The 13,877-nt window shown below is 47.4% G+C and overlaps 1 protein-coding gene across 1 annotated transcript; it reads left to right on the top strand.

Moving 5' to 3' along the window:
* The first annotated feature begins 6,870 nt into the window (after positions 1-6,870).
* On the top strand, positions 6,871-7,446 carry LOC142766060 (uncharacterized). The gene has a single exon (XM_075867876.1). The coding sequence runs from the start codon at positions 6,871-6,873 to the stop codon at positions 7,444-7,446; it is 576 nt and encodes a 191-aa protein (XP_075723991.1).
* The last annotated feature ends 6,431 nt before the right edge of the window (positions 7,447-13,877 follow it).

Raw genomic sequence — 13,877 nt, 5'->3', positions numbered from 1 at the left:
TGATTGGTCAGGTGGGTCTGGCTGCTGGTTGGGCATCATATAGAGAGCGTGATTTCCTTTTCGAACCCTCGAAGACTGTTCGCCACGTCATATCTTGAAAAAAGTGTGGTATCAACACGTGAGCCATCAAGAGCCGCTCGAACAGCAGTATCGTGTTCGTTTCTTAAGACACCGCAGTGACTTCCAAGCCACTGGAACGTCACGTGGTGCCCCTTCTCATTTATTCTAGGAAGAAGATGCCAAAGTTTTAAAACGAGCTGCTCGTATGGCCGTGACGCAGTGCCGATAGCACAAATTATAGGGCTGCCTTGGAGTAAGTCAAGATCAACAACTTTTGTGGCAGTGTAAGATTGACGGATATGCAGTACTCACACAGAGAGGAATGACCTCCCCAGTTCATCTAACACGGCCGTCATTGAATCGCTAGCCACCTCAATCTGCCGGATCGTTAAAAAACATGCAATCAAAGCTCATTCCTACGGGTGGGTGCTACTAGGAAGTGTTGTCATCGCCTCTGTCATCGCCGTCATTGCCACTGATAATGTTGTCATCACCACCAGCGTCTGCCTTATATCGCCATGAAGAAATGTGTTCAGACTTTAATGTTTCAACTTGACGCTTTCTTTGAACCGACATTTCTTCATTTGTGCCTTAATACTCATCCTGGCCTTTATATCCAGTATGTAAGGAGAAAGGAGGAGAATAGGCACGTATTTTACGCATTTGTAAACGCAAATACAAGACAAAGTTTTACACAAAGCAAGGAAATGTTTATAAGCAGAAAAACAAAGTCAATATACCACTGGTATCGAGATATGGTACACGTACAAGGAAACGAATGCGGGGAGATGAAAAAAAGTGTGTTATGTGTAATTGACCCTACATAGCACGGAAATATTTTCATTATGTGCTTAAAACTCCAGGAAACTTATTCTATACTGAGGAAAACCTCCCTGCCTTTCCTCCGTCTACCATCCTCCTCCTCCTCTGCTATGAAAAAAAATTTGCTTCAGAAATTTCGGCAAGCACTACAAGAACTTTTTCATGATGGTAACTGGGTGGGTGGGGCAGTATTTGATGATCACCGTGTCTACTGATAGAAAGCGCCAATTTTGCAAAAAAAGCACGCATTTGATGAAGCAACTATTAGGGAGATGCTGCTCCGAGGCCATCCCCCTATCTATAAGGAGACAGAACGTGTTCTTGCCATGCACGTCATCTTCACTGACGCCTGCAGAATACATGATTTCTCCGAAACCATGATATGATCATGAGGTAGGCTGCAGTAGAGGGCTACAGAAGTTTTGACCACCTGGTGTACTTCGATGTGCACCTATATTTAATCACACTGGTCTGAAGAGTTTTGTCTCCATCAAAAACGCATCCGCCCCGGGCTTAATTCAATGCCGGTCCTTCACGTGAGCATTCCAGCACTAGCTTAGAGCATATTTACTATTTTTACAGCAGCTCGGCCACATGCATCGCCATGATCTTCTGTAATACTACCTAAATAATATTAACAACATCCACAAATGTTGCACGTGGTCTACAAAACGGACACCTGTGTCCGGACAACAATATGCTGGTATATAAGTGACTCTTGAAAGGGGAAAAGGAAGAAATAAGCGCAGTTCCGTTGCTGCCTCTCTCTCAATGGAGGGTACCTCCACAGCTCTGCGCCGAAAATAGGGGTAAAGGTGGATTAAAAAGGATAGGGAGGAATTAAAGGTATAGAGGCAGAGAGAGGAGCAGGAAGAGAGAGAGGCAAATGGACAGCCACATACGAAAGTAAGGAGAAAGTGGGAAAGATGGATACGGTCGCAGAATTCCGAGGACGGGGCACCACTCAGCGAGAGCGCTTGTCGGCGTCAGAAGATGGCGTAGGGCGACCCAGTCAGCCACAGCTGCGCTGTCATCGGAGTACGCGGGGGCACAACCAGTCGGCGCGAAAACCAGCGAGCGAGTTCCATGCTGGTAGTTGTAATCCATTCTGTGTATCGTGTTGCTTGTGTTCATCGTCAAATCTACATGCTGTTCAAAAGCAATAAGGTGCTTTTATGTTATTTTCAAGTTGGTGTGAAAACTTTTATCAAAGAACGCACTCTTGAAATAACAGAGCATATTTTTACCCCAATTTTGATATGCCACGTAGTCATTCTGACAAATGTCTTATTTTTATTCAAGGAGAGGCACAATCAAGGTTGCTTGAGAGACCGAAGAAGAAGTTTGGAGCACTTGCAGATAAGTTTTCAAAGTCTAAGTCATAGTGCTTCCAACCTGTGAATAAACAGAATAAAGTTATCAAGAACGCCTACTTTGTATTACACTCTTAACTCATTTTTGTAATACCGTACCAACACACTTAAACAGAAACATGATTGCCTTGGGACGGAACATTGAGTTCCCATGGTAACATCAAGTTCATAATCATGACAAGGCAAGCTAACAGGTAGGTGTCCAAACTAATGAAGTGAAAAAATTTCACTGCCAATTCTATCACACTACCAAAGCACGTATAAATATACATTATTATGCTTTAACTAGCTAACTACCTTCACAAAACCTAAAACTAATCATTTAGTAGCAAAAGAGTGCCTGGTCTTTCTCTAAAGTTTCGCCCATGTATTTGTGACGTAGAGAGGCGCGGAAAGCGCTATTTCATGCTTTGATTAAACTCCCCGACCATAATTTAATACCTTCTACATTGTCTGAGAATAACAAAAGAACAGTGAATATTTTTTTCTTACTTTGAGGCTATGTACGGTCTTGCGGTAATTGATTTTTATTTCCAAAGCTCCTCTATATTCATCTCCTTCTCGAGCAATGCCCCGACAGTAACTGCTGATTGCCATGCGCCACAAATATTTAGGCTGTGAGTTCCCCAATGATCAATAACCACCAAGGGGTGGTTCTGCGACATTTCAAACAATATATCTGCTGCGCGTCTCAATCAGGCACATACTGACCGTAAGACGATAGTTATTGACCCCGGAAAGAGGTGTTAAACTGGAGTATTCTATTATTTCTTTTGTAAGACTTGTGGCAAAACAGTAAAGCGCCGCTTCTGCACCGCTTCTACGCCTGCGCGTCGCGGCAATGCCTCCAAACACGGGTGCCGGCGATAAGAACACTCTCGCCTGAAAGAAGCAAGAAAACTGTGTCTGTGCCCCGATTGAGGGGCAGTTGTAGTAGAACCTTCAGTGCGGAAACATTTAAGTTATGCTATCCCACATCTGGTGACCCGGAAAACGAACGTACCGCACTGCCATGGCCGAGGAGGAAATCCTTGCTGCCCTTCTACAACAAGTACAACAACTGCAACAATAACTGCAACAACAACTGCAGGCCCAGCAGCAAGTGATCCAGAACCAAGAACAGCAGCTCCGCGAACAGCAGCAGCGCAATGAAAATCTTGTCCGACGACCGTGTACCGCCCCACTTGGGCCACTCCCCCCAAAACTTCGCTCCAGTTGTCCCTGCCACCTCGGGTGCCTCCATTCCTGCGGCCGCCACCGACACGGACGTCTGTCGCGTCACCGTCAAACTTCCACCGTTTTGGGCAGAGGCACCTGACGTGTGGTTCGCTCAAGTCGAGGCGCAGTTTTCAACGGCGCGCATCACCCAAGACCGGACGCGCTGCGACTACGTCGTCGTCCATCTAGACTCTCGCTATGCGGTCGAGGTTCGCGATATACGTACTTGCAAGTAATCTGGCTGATGACCATTACCTACACCTGAAGAGGGAACTGACCCGCCGGCTTTCACCTTCACAAGACGAGAAGGTACGTCACCTACTCCAGCACGAAGAACTTGGTGACCACAAGCCATCGCAGCTCCTGCGTTACATGCGTGTCCTCTTGGGCAGCACCCCGGTCGACGACTCCCTCCTCCATATCATCTGGCTTCAGTGTCTACCATCAGATGCGCAGGCCATCCTCCAGGTGCAGCCGAATCTGCCACTGAACCAGCTTTTTCACATCGTTTATCAAGTCGTCGAGATTCCGTTGCCAGCATCGCCTCTCACCGTCAACGCCGTCGACACCCGACAGTGCAGCAGCGAGCTCGCGCGCCGTGTCGACGAAACCACCCGTCAGCTACACTCAGTTCAAAGGCATGTTGATCAAAGACCGAAGCTGCGTCCACAAAAACGCTCCCATAGCTAAGACAACAACGCCGTTTCATCGCACGGAAATAACGGCCCCTGCTACTACAATCGCCGCTTCGGGGACAAAGCCCGGAAATGTCAACCACCTTGCTCTACTGGACGTCAAGGAAACTTCAACGGCAGACCGTAGAGACGGCCGCGAGCTGCCAACTTAGAGGTCGTCGCATATTTGTCACCGAACAAGTCACAAAACGGCAGTTTCTCGTCGACTGTAGCTACGACATCTGTTGCTTTCCCCGAACCTTCCTGCGTGACAAGCGTTCTTGCGCGTTATTTGAGCTCAGCGCGGCGAACCATTCGACCATCAAGACCTACGGCTCGCTCCGCCTTAACATCAACTTCAAAAACCTGTGTCGGGATTTTCCATGGAATTGCGTCATCGCCGACGTTGCAGAGCCGATCATCGGGTCCCACTTTTTGGCGTACTACAATCTTCGACCTGACTGCCATTATGACCGACTTATCGACGCTACAACAGGCCTCTCCACACCAGGCCAACGTGCGACCACTCAACCACCTAATGTCAAAGCACTCACCATTGGGAACCAGTCGTTACACCATGACATCCTCGCAGAATTTTCCGACCTGAATCGACCTAGCGGGCGTCCACGAGTGGTGCGCCACTCAACCGTGCACTACATTTGTACTACTCCCGGCCCCCCGGTCTCATGCCGCGCCCGTCGGCTAGACCCGGACCACCTAGGACTCGCACAGGCCGAATTCGAAGCCATGCTCCGCGAAGGTACAGCCCACCGCTTGGAGGGACCTTACGCCTCACCACTTCATCTGATACCAAAGATGACCAATGGCTGGCGCCTCTGCGGAGATTATCACGCCCTCAACGCCCGCACCATCCCCGACAGGTACCCCGTCCGTCATATACAGGACTTTGCTCACCGCTCAGACGGCAGCACTATCTTTTCAGTGGTGGACCTCGTAAAGGCCTACACACAAATTCCTGCAAACCCGGATGACGTCCCAAAGACCGCAATTATCACGCCTTTTGGTCTATTCTAATTCCTTTTCATGAGTTTTGGTCTTCGCAACGCGGGGCGAACCTTTCAACGCTTCCTCGACGACGTCGTCCGCGGCCTGAACTTCTGTTTCGTCTACCTAGACGACATCTTGATCTTCTCCTGCAACGAAACGGAACATTGCCAACACCTTCGTCAACTGTTCCAACGTCTCGATGAACCCGGCTTACTCTTAAACGTTCAGAAGAGCACGCTCGGCGCCCCCGTCGTCATGTTTCTTGGCCATGAAATCTCTTCTGAAGGAACTATACCCTTGCCTGACCGCATCTTGGCCCTTAAAAATTATGCGCTGCCTGCCAGAGCGAAAGACCTCCGCCGTTTCCTGGGCATGTTCAACTTTTACAGGCGCTTCGTGCTTAAAGTGACCACATATCTGGCCCCTCTTAATGATGCGTTGGCCGGCCAACGCGGCAACGATCCTGTCACTTGGACCCCAGCTTTAACGCAAGCGTTCGAAGACTGCAAAACTGCCCTCTGCAACGCTACGCTGCTCTCCCATTCCAAGCCAGAGGCGCCCCTGGGTCTTTTCACAGATGGCTTTAGCACCACCGTAGGAGCCTCTCTCATGCAGCGTGTGGGCAACAACTGGCGCCCCTTGGCGTTCTTTTCGAAAAAACTCTCTTCCCCGAAGCCGCCCCCGCCTTCCGGCAGCGTCGGTGATGCAACCTCGCCTCCTGCGGAGACGACCTAGCCAGCCTACTACAGAGATCTCCTTGCCATCTATGAAGCAGTTTAACACTTTCGCCACATCCCCGAGGCACAGCACTGCACGATAAACATTGACCATAAACCTATCACTTACGCCTTCTCCCAACGCTTCAAAAAACTTCCACCTGTCCAGCAGGACCAGCTGTTCTTCATCGCTCAATTCGCCACAGATATCCACCACAGCAGCAGAAAGGAAAACGTGGTCGCCGACGCAATTTCTCGCCTCTCGGCTGTCGAGCTAAAAACCGTTACAACTGAAGCCCTCGCCGAAGCTCAGAAAACTGACACCGAACTCCAGCAGCTCCTAGAGAAGGGCTGTTTCCTTCAACTGCAAAAAGTTACCATCCCTGGATCAACGGATGCTCTCTACTGTGACATATCAACAGGACGAGTGAGAGCATACGTCCCTTCTTTGCATCGCCAAAGCCTCTTCGACCAGTTACACAACCTCAGTCATCCCGGCATCCGAGCTTCTACACGCCTCGTGACTGACCGGTACGCGTGGCGTGGCCTTCAATGCAACGGGACTGCCGCACCTGGGCACGCACATGCATTCAATGCCAGCGCGCCAAAATCACCCGGCACGTCACATCACCACCCGGAGAATTACCACTCCCGATAAAACGGCTCCAGCCCGTCCACATTAACATCAATGGCCCCCTCCCACCAGCCGGCCCTTACCGCTATTGCCTCACTGCCATCGATCGTTACACTCGTTGGCCCGAGGTGTGGCCACTCGAAAGGATCACCGCAGAAAACGTCGCATCAGCCTTCTTCTCCGGCTGGGTTTCACGCTTCGGCACTCCTCGTCGAGTCACAACCGATCAAGGAAGGCAATTCGAATCTTAACTCTTTAGTCTCCTCGAGCTCTCCACCGGGTTCGAGCGTTCACGGACAACTAGCTACCACCCTTGTTCCAATGGGATGATTAAATGGTTTCACCAGCAGTTCAAGGCAGCCACCATGTGCCACCCTCACTCAACCTGGCTCGAAGCTGTCCCCGCCGTCGCTCTTGGTCTGCGCGCAACTTTCAAGCCAGACATTCAAGCCACGCCCGCGGAATTTGTCTACAGGGAGCCGCTTCGCCTATCTGGAGATTTCCTCTCCGCTCCGGCCTCTGATGTAACCAGCTCAGACCCTGTAGACTTCGTCGCTCGACTCTGTCGCACAATGGGCGCGCTGCGTCCCTCAACAGCGGCTTGTCACACCAAGCCGACCCCGTTCGTGTTCCAGGACCTGGCAACATGCACGCATGCCTTCCTCCGCGATGACACCGTACGCGCACCTTTACAGCTGCCTTACACCGGACCTTACAAAGTCATCTGTCGTGACGACAAAACATTCACCCTGCAAATCAGTGGAAAGGATGTACGCGTTTCCATCGATCGCCTAAAGCCATCATACACCCTTTCCCAGGAGCCTACGAACCCCCACACGCCTCCCGTAATTCGCCGACGAAAGCCCGCTACGTCTAGGCTCGCACCCTTCACCACGCGCCTTGGACTCCAGGTGCGGGTCCCCAAACCTCTTCAACCCTGACGGCTCCTATGTGCGTGGGGGAGGGGGGTTGCGAAACGGTTCAGCGCCGCTACTGCGGCGCTTCTACGCCTGCGCGTCGCGGCACTGCCTCCAAACACAGGCGCCGGCGATAGGAACAATCTCACCCGAAAGAAGCAAGAAAACTGTGTGTGTGCCCGGATTGAGAGGAAGTTGTAGTAGAACCTTCAGTGCGGAAGCATTTAAAGTTACGTTATTCCACAGCCTCTTGAACCATATTATTCAATAACACTGTATCCCAAAATATAAGTTGCACTTAGGTGCGTGACCTGTACAGTTATAGCGCATGCCTTTTATTCGTATACCACGGGTACCGTAGAGCTGTTAACAACAGAACTGTTTAAGATTTTTATTACGATGGACTGTGCGAGCATACATTTATGAACCGGCACGCATTCACTTTATCCTCCTCGTGAAATTCTGCTTCGTTTCTACAACACGTGCACCCGTTTGTCCGTCGTGGGATGTAACACCTACTTTGTGCCAGTCTGTCATTTCATTAAAATTACAAAACAGGTATACACGGCACTAAAAGCGTGTATTATCACTTAAAGGGGTCCAGCGACGCTTTATCGTACGTATTCTGAGCCTCTGGTGTTTGTGCAGTGCCGAATGTTAAGATGAACTAAAGAATAACTATCGACATCGGTACACGGTAACGGAAGTTATTAGACTTAAAACTTTCAAACCCCAGCAGACCACGACAGAAAATGTTCCTTTTCGCATTTTTCTCTCCGACTGACGTCAAAGGCGACCTTCAGTCACCGCGTGCCTCTCACAGAGGCGTATTCTGCATGACTCGCCTCGTGGTGGCCGTTTTGCAGCGCTGTTAACTTCGTTTCGCGATTCTTTTCACACTTTCATATTTAAAAGTAGGAACCTTTCTCTATCTGAGAAAGTATAAAAACGGTTTTTATAATTTTTAGAGCGCAATAGTGTCGCTTATCTGTGACGGTAATAATATTAGGCGTGATTTGTCGCGTATCTAACGAGAACGCAAGGCCTCTGTCGTCACTCTTATGTGATGAAGCATCAATTCCGATCACAAAAATAGCTTCTGTGTCGCTCTAGTGCAAAAACGGTAAGGTTTGTCTGCAAAAATATATTCCTAATAGCTTTGTATGTGACTTTGCCACTCGCGCAAGAATATCGTTGCATTCTCCAGCTCTAGAAGAAGGAACAAAAACGCGACGCTAAGTTTCTGCCGCAGGGCCCTTTTAACCTCTCGCCACGGGACTAGAATTCCGTCACATATAGGCAATTGAAAAAAAGATAAAACACCACCACACAATCACCTATGTCTCTAAAATCACGTAACACCTAATCGCGTGGTTGAAATCACGTAAGATCACGTTGAATCTAATCAGGCAGCTAAACATCACTTAACTAGTCGGGCAACTACAAACGCGCAACACGCATTAAATTACGCACAAAATAGTAACGAGCTGATACAGCCCACGCAAGTAAATTGGTAACTAAATCACTTAGCAACCCGCAACAATTCCTCACGGGCATAAAATACCTTAATATCTAGTTAGGTGGCTAAAACCACGTACCAACAAGTCACGTGAGCAAACATAAAGCAACATTGCATAACCAACGTATTAGTTTGAAACTTTGGGCGAGTAGGTTTGAGAACATTCTTCGAAACATTTCAGCACGCCCACATTGGAAGGAAAAGTGAACGGCGAGAAGACAAACAGGCGGGCCTGTTTGTCTTCTCCCCCGTCGTTTTCCTGCTACGTGTGCGCACCGAAATATTTCCAAGAATAGCATAACTAGTTAGGTGCTGAAGTCACCTTTCACTTCCTAACAACATACGTCCCTTATAGTGTGTAAAGACACGTGACATATACCCACATAACCAAACTTACTTAACCTCAAGTATTGTGAGTATAACCACGTCACAACGCGTAGCTGCCAGTCACGCAACATTTTACCTCAGTACACTACTTAGCAGCTAACGACGTGACAAAAAGTACGTACATGAAGCTGCGCCCAGACATCTGACATGCTCCCACCATAAATAACGTAAGAGCTAGTCAGAAAATGGAAATAACGAAACATCTAGTACGTGACTCAAGTTGGGTGACTTCACGGAACCATTCTCTCGCGTAACATGTTCGTGTAAAAACCACATAACGAATACGTATTTAGTGTGGCGAACCAAATGACACAGGAGAAGAATAGCCAGGTCTAGTCATACTAAATAGTAATGTAAGATACCATTTGAACATACGCTACTTTTACCACATATTCAGTGAATGGATGCATGAAATTTATTAGCTCTTTCGGTACGCGATTTAGCACGTTGCGGACCGCTCCCACGTCACAACAGAAAGACCAACTTGTACAAAATTTAAGGTCCACAACAAACCTGCCATTCGACTCAATCTTGAAGCGAGAATGAGACCGTGGCTAGGAATGAAAGGAAGAGAAATTATAATAACATCCCCTATACTTCTCTTAGCATCGTTTTTGATTTGTTTTCAATAATATTGTGTCAAACAAAGAGATCGAGCTATTAAATTTATACTTCTTCAATTATGGCGACGGTCTCGTTCTCGGAGATTTGATGTATTTAGCTAGTAGGTGAGGGATTATCGGTTAGCTTTATTCTCTTAATAGGATCATGTGCTCGTGACGTCATAATGCAAAAAGAGCGTCCCACAATCGCCGAAAATGGCAACAAGTGGCACTGACTGACACTCTCATGTTTAAATACACATATACCTCATGTGGTGGATGGAGGGATGACCGCCACCCTCGCTCATTGGTAGAGCATCGTCCGCGTAATTCGAAAGCCGCATGTTCAGGCATCGTGCAAATGGTTGGCAAGGTACGATGCAGTGCCCTTAGAATGGTATGGTCTCGAAATTGCCTTGACTTGAAGAAAGAACGACCGAAAATAATACGCAAGAAGTCAATCAATGAGCTAGCACTGAGAAGGAAAGTAGAGGAATTCAGAGTCTCACTTCAGAACAGGTACTCGGTTCTTAATGAGAAAAGCAACCTTAGCCTAGACACAATGAATGATAATTTGACGAGTATCATTATGGAATGCGCAGTGGAAATCGGAGGCACGGCGGCTAGACAGGACACGGGCAAGCGTTCCCAGGAAACAAAGAATCTCATTAAGAAGCGTCAAAGCATGAAAGTCTCAAGTACAACAGACAAAATAGAACTGGCAGAGCTTTCGAAGTTGATTATTAAGCGTAAAGTATCCGATGTAAGAAGGTATAACATGATGAGAATTGAATACGCTGTGAAAAACGGAGGAAGTGTCAAAGCAGTGAAGAGGAAACTTGGGATAGGCAAAAATCGAATGTATGCACTAAGGGACAAAGAAGGCAAAGTAACTACCAATATGAATAGGATAGTTAGAATAGCGGAGGAGTTTTACAGAGATCTATGCAGTAGCCGGGACAACCACGACCTTAATACTATGAGAACTAGCAGTAACCCAGATGACACCCCACCAGTAATGATAGAAAAAGTCAAAAAGCCTTGGACAGCATGAAAACAGGCAAAGCTGCTGGTGATGATCCGGTAACATCAGATCTGCTCAAAGATGTAGGACAGATTGTGTTAGAAAAACTAGCCACACTGTTTACGAGGTATCTCCTGGCTGAAAGAGTACCAGAGTGTTGGAAGAATGCCAACACCATCTTAATACATAGGAAAGAAGATGACAAGGACTTGAAGAATTACAGGCCAATCAGCTTGCTCTCCATAGTGTACAAGCAATTTACAAAGGTAATTGCTAACAGAGTTAAGAAAACATTAGATTTTAATCAACTAAAGGAACAAGTAGGATTTCACACAGGCTACTCAACAATTGGCCACATTCATACTATCAATCAGGTTATAGAGAAATGCTCAGAATATAGCAAACCACTATACGTAGCCTTTATAGATTACGAGAAGGCGTTTGATTCAGTAGAAACATCAGCAGTCATGCAGACACTGCGGAATCAGGGCGTCGATGTAGCATATATAAACATCCTGCAAGAATTGTACAGGGGATCAGCTGCTACTATAGTGCTTCATAAAGAAAGCAACAGAATACCAATCAAGAAGGGTGTAAAGCAGGGGGACACAATCTCTCCTATGCTATTTACCACGTGCTTGCAGGAGGTTTTCAGCGGACTAGAATGGGAACAGTTAGGGATAAGAGTTAATGGAGAGTACCTTAGTAACCTGCGCTTCGCCTATGACATTGCATTGCTGAGTAACTCAGGGGACGAACTGCCACTCATGATTACGCAGTTAGACAAAGAGAGTAGAAAGGTGGGTCTTAAAGTTTATCTACAGAAAACGAAAGTAATGTACAACAATCTCGGAAAAGAGCAGCGCTGCGAGATAGGTAATAGTGCACTTCAAGTTGTAAAAAGTTATGTCTACTTAAGGCAGGTAATATACGAGGAGCCGAACCACGAGATTGAAGTAACTAGAAGAATAAGAATGGGGTGGAGCACATTTGGCAAGCACTCTCAAATCATGACAGGTAGATTGCCACAATTCCTAAACAGGAAGGTATACAACAGCTGTATCTTGCCGGTACTTAGCTATGGAGCAGAAACCTGCATACTTAGAAAGAGGGTTCAGCTTAAGTTGAGGACGACGCAGCGAGCAATGGAAAGAAAACTGGTAGGTGTAACCTTAAGAGACAAGAAGATAGCAGAGTGGATTAGGGAACAAACGGGGGTGAAGGATATGATAGTTGAAATCAAGAAGAGGCAATTGACGTGGGCGGGCATGTAGCGCCTAGACAGGATAACCACTGGTCATTAGGGAAACTAAGTGGGTTCTCAGAGAAGGCAAGCGGGTTTGGGGGAGACAGAAGGTTAGGTGGGCAGATGAGATTAAGAAGTTTACGGGTGTAAATTGGCAGCAGCAAGCACAGGACCGAGTTAACTGGCAGAACATGGGAGAGGCGTTCGTCCTGCAGTAGGCGTAGTCAGGCTGATGATGATGATGATGTTCGGATCCTGCGGTGGCAAGTTATCTTTTCGTATACTTTCTTTATTCTCATTTTCAATACTTTTAGTTAGGATAACCCCCCTATACTTCCCCCTTCATACCTGTCCGTTAGATTTTATTATGATTAGTCCACCTTGTTGGTACAAGTTGGTGCAATGGCTATACGGTACTCGGCTGAGGACCTAAAACCCGGCATTGGTGGTCGCATTATGATAGAGGCGAAATGGTAGAGCGCCTTGCGATCGCAGTGCAAGTTGAAGGACACTATATCGTCCAAGTTTGTGGGGGCCCTTCGCTATGACGTCTTTCATAAGCATGTCCTGGTTTTTGGGTGTAAAACCACGATATATGTTGTTTGTATAATGCTGGTATTCGCGAGCAATGAGTTGACTACAACTGCCTGAATTTGTTTCGAATTTTTGTTAGGTTAGGAAAAATTTAGTTGCTGCTTTTCATATATTCAATGACCTCGATTGGTGATGAGATATTATTGGATAGCACATTCAGCGGGAGTGCTATTCAATCCTGTCAAGCTATTGTCACGGTGTTCAGTCCCTCGATGGTCTTGCGCTCTAGGATACGGGCTGAGAATTATACTTACTCAGTGGCGCCGGGTTAATCAACCCGACACCATCGAGTGCACAGAAGTGCGGCCTTTCAACGTGTGTCAGGCACATGTGTATTTGTATGTCCCAACTTACACTGCCCTTCTTATTGGAGGGTCATCACTGATAAGTCGTTTTCGATATAGCGATTTTTTGTTATAGCGAGGTGAATGCTTGTGTCACATTCGTGGAGAGTACAGAGGTGAAGAGAAAAACACCGTTGCTTAGGCCCAGATACGACTAAGCCTTCTTCAGCAGAAGTGCGAGCTCAAGCCTTGGGTGTCATTGCGCCTAACCTAATAATCATACTCTTTTTTCTTGTCTTTCGCCAGCGCCCCATATAATGCCGCCTGCAAAATTCGAGGTATAGTGCGTTTCGACCTCATTCGGATTTTTCGCTGAGGCACCGCACTTCTAAGTACTTTGATACAGGAGACGCATATTTACAGCAAAACAAAATGTGCGTTAGAGCATCAACAGGCCCTAGCATGCACTTTGCATCTCTTACACGTTGACCTCACATTTCAAAATGAGGGCCCTAGCATGCACTTTGCATCTCTTACACCGTGACCTCACATTTCAAAATGAGGGAAAGTTATATAAAAGCGCAAAACAATTTTTCTGGCTTCATGCAAGCTGCGCCAACAGTGAGGCAACCCTCAGCCGCAAGCGTCGCTGTGCGGATGAGGAATGAGTCACACCCGCCTTTGAAATATGCTCTCTCCGTTCGTCTGGGACGGCTGGAGAGAAACTCGCCGGAGCGCCATCTCTGAGGCCGTGCTTTCACGCTTTGTTGGTGGAAGTACCGGTGGGTGCGCCGCCACC

The sequence above is a fragment of the Rhipicephalus microplus genome, chromosome 6 (genome assembly GCF_043290135.1).
Source record: "Rhipicephalus microplus isolate Deutch F79 chromosome 6, USDA_Rmic, whole genome shotgun sequence".
Taxonomy (NCBI): domain Eukaryota; kingdom Metazoa; phylum Arthropoda; class Arachnida; order Ixodida; family Ixodidae; genus Rhipicephalus; species Rhipicephalus microplus.
This window is presented reverse-complemented; position numbering and strand designations above follow the sequence as displayed.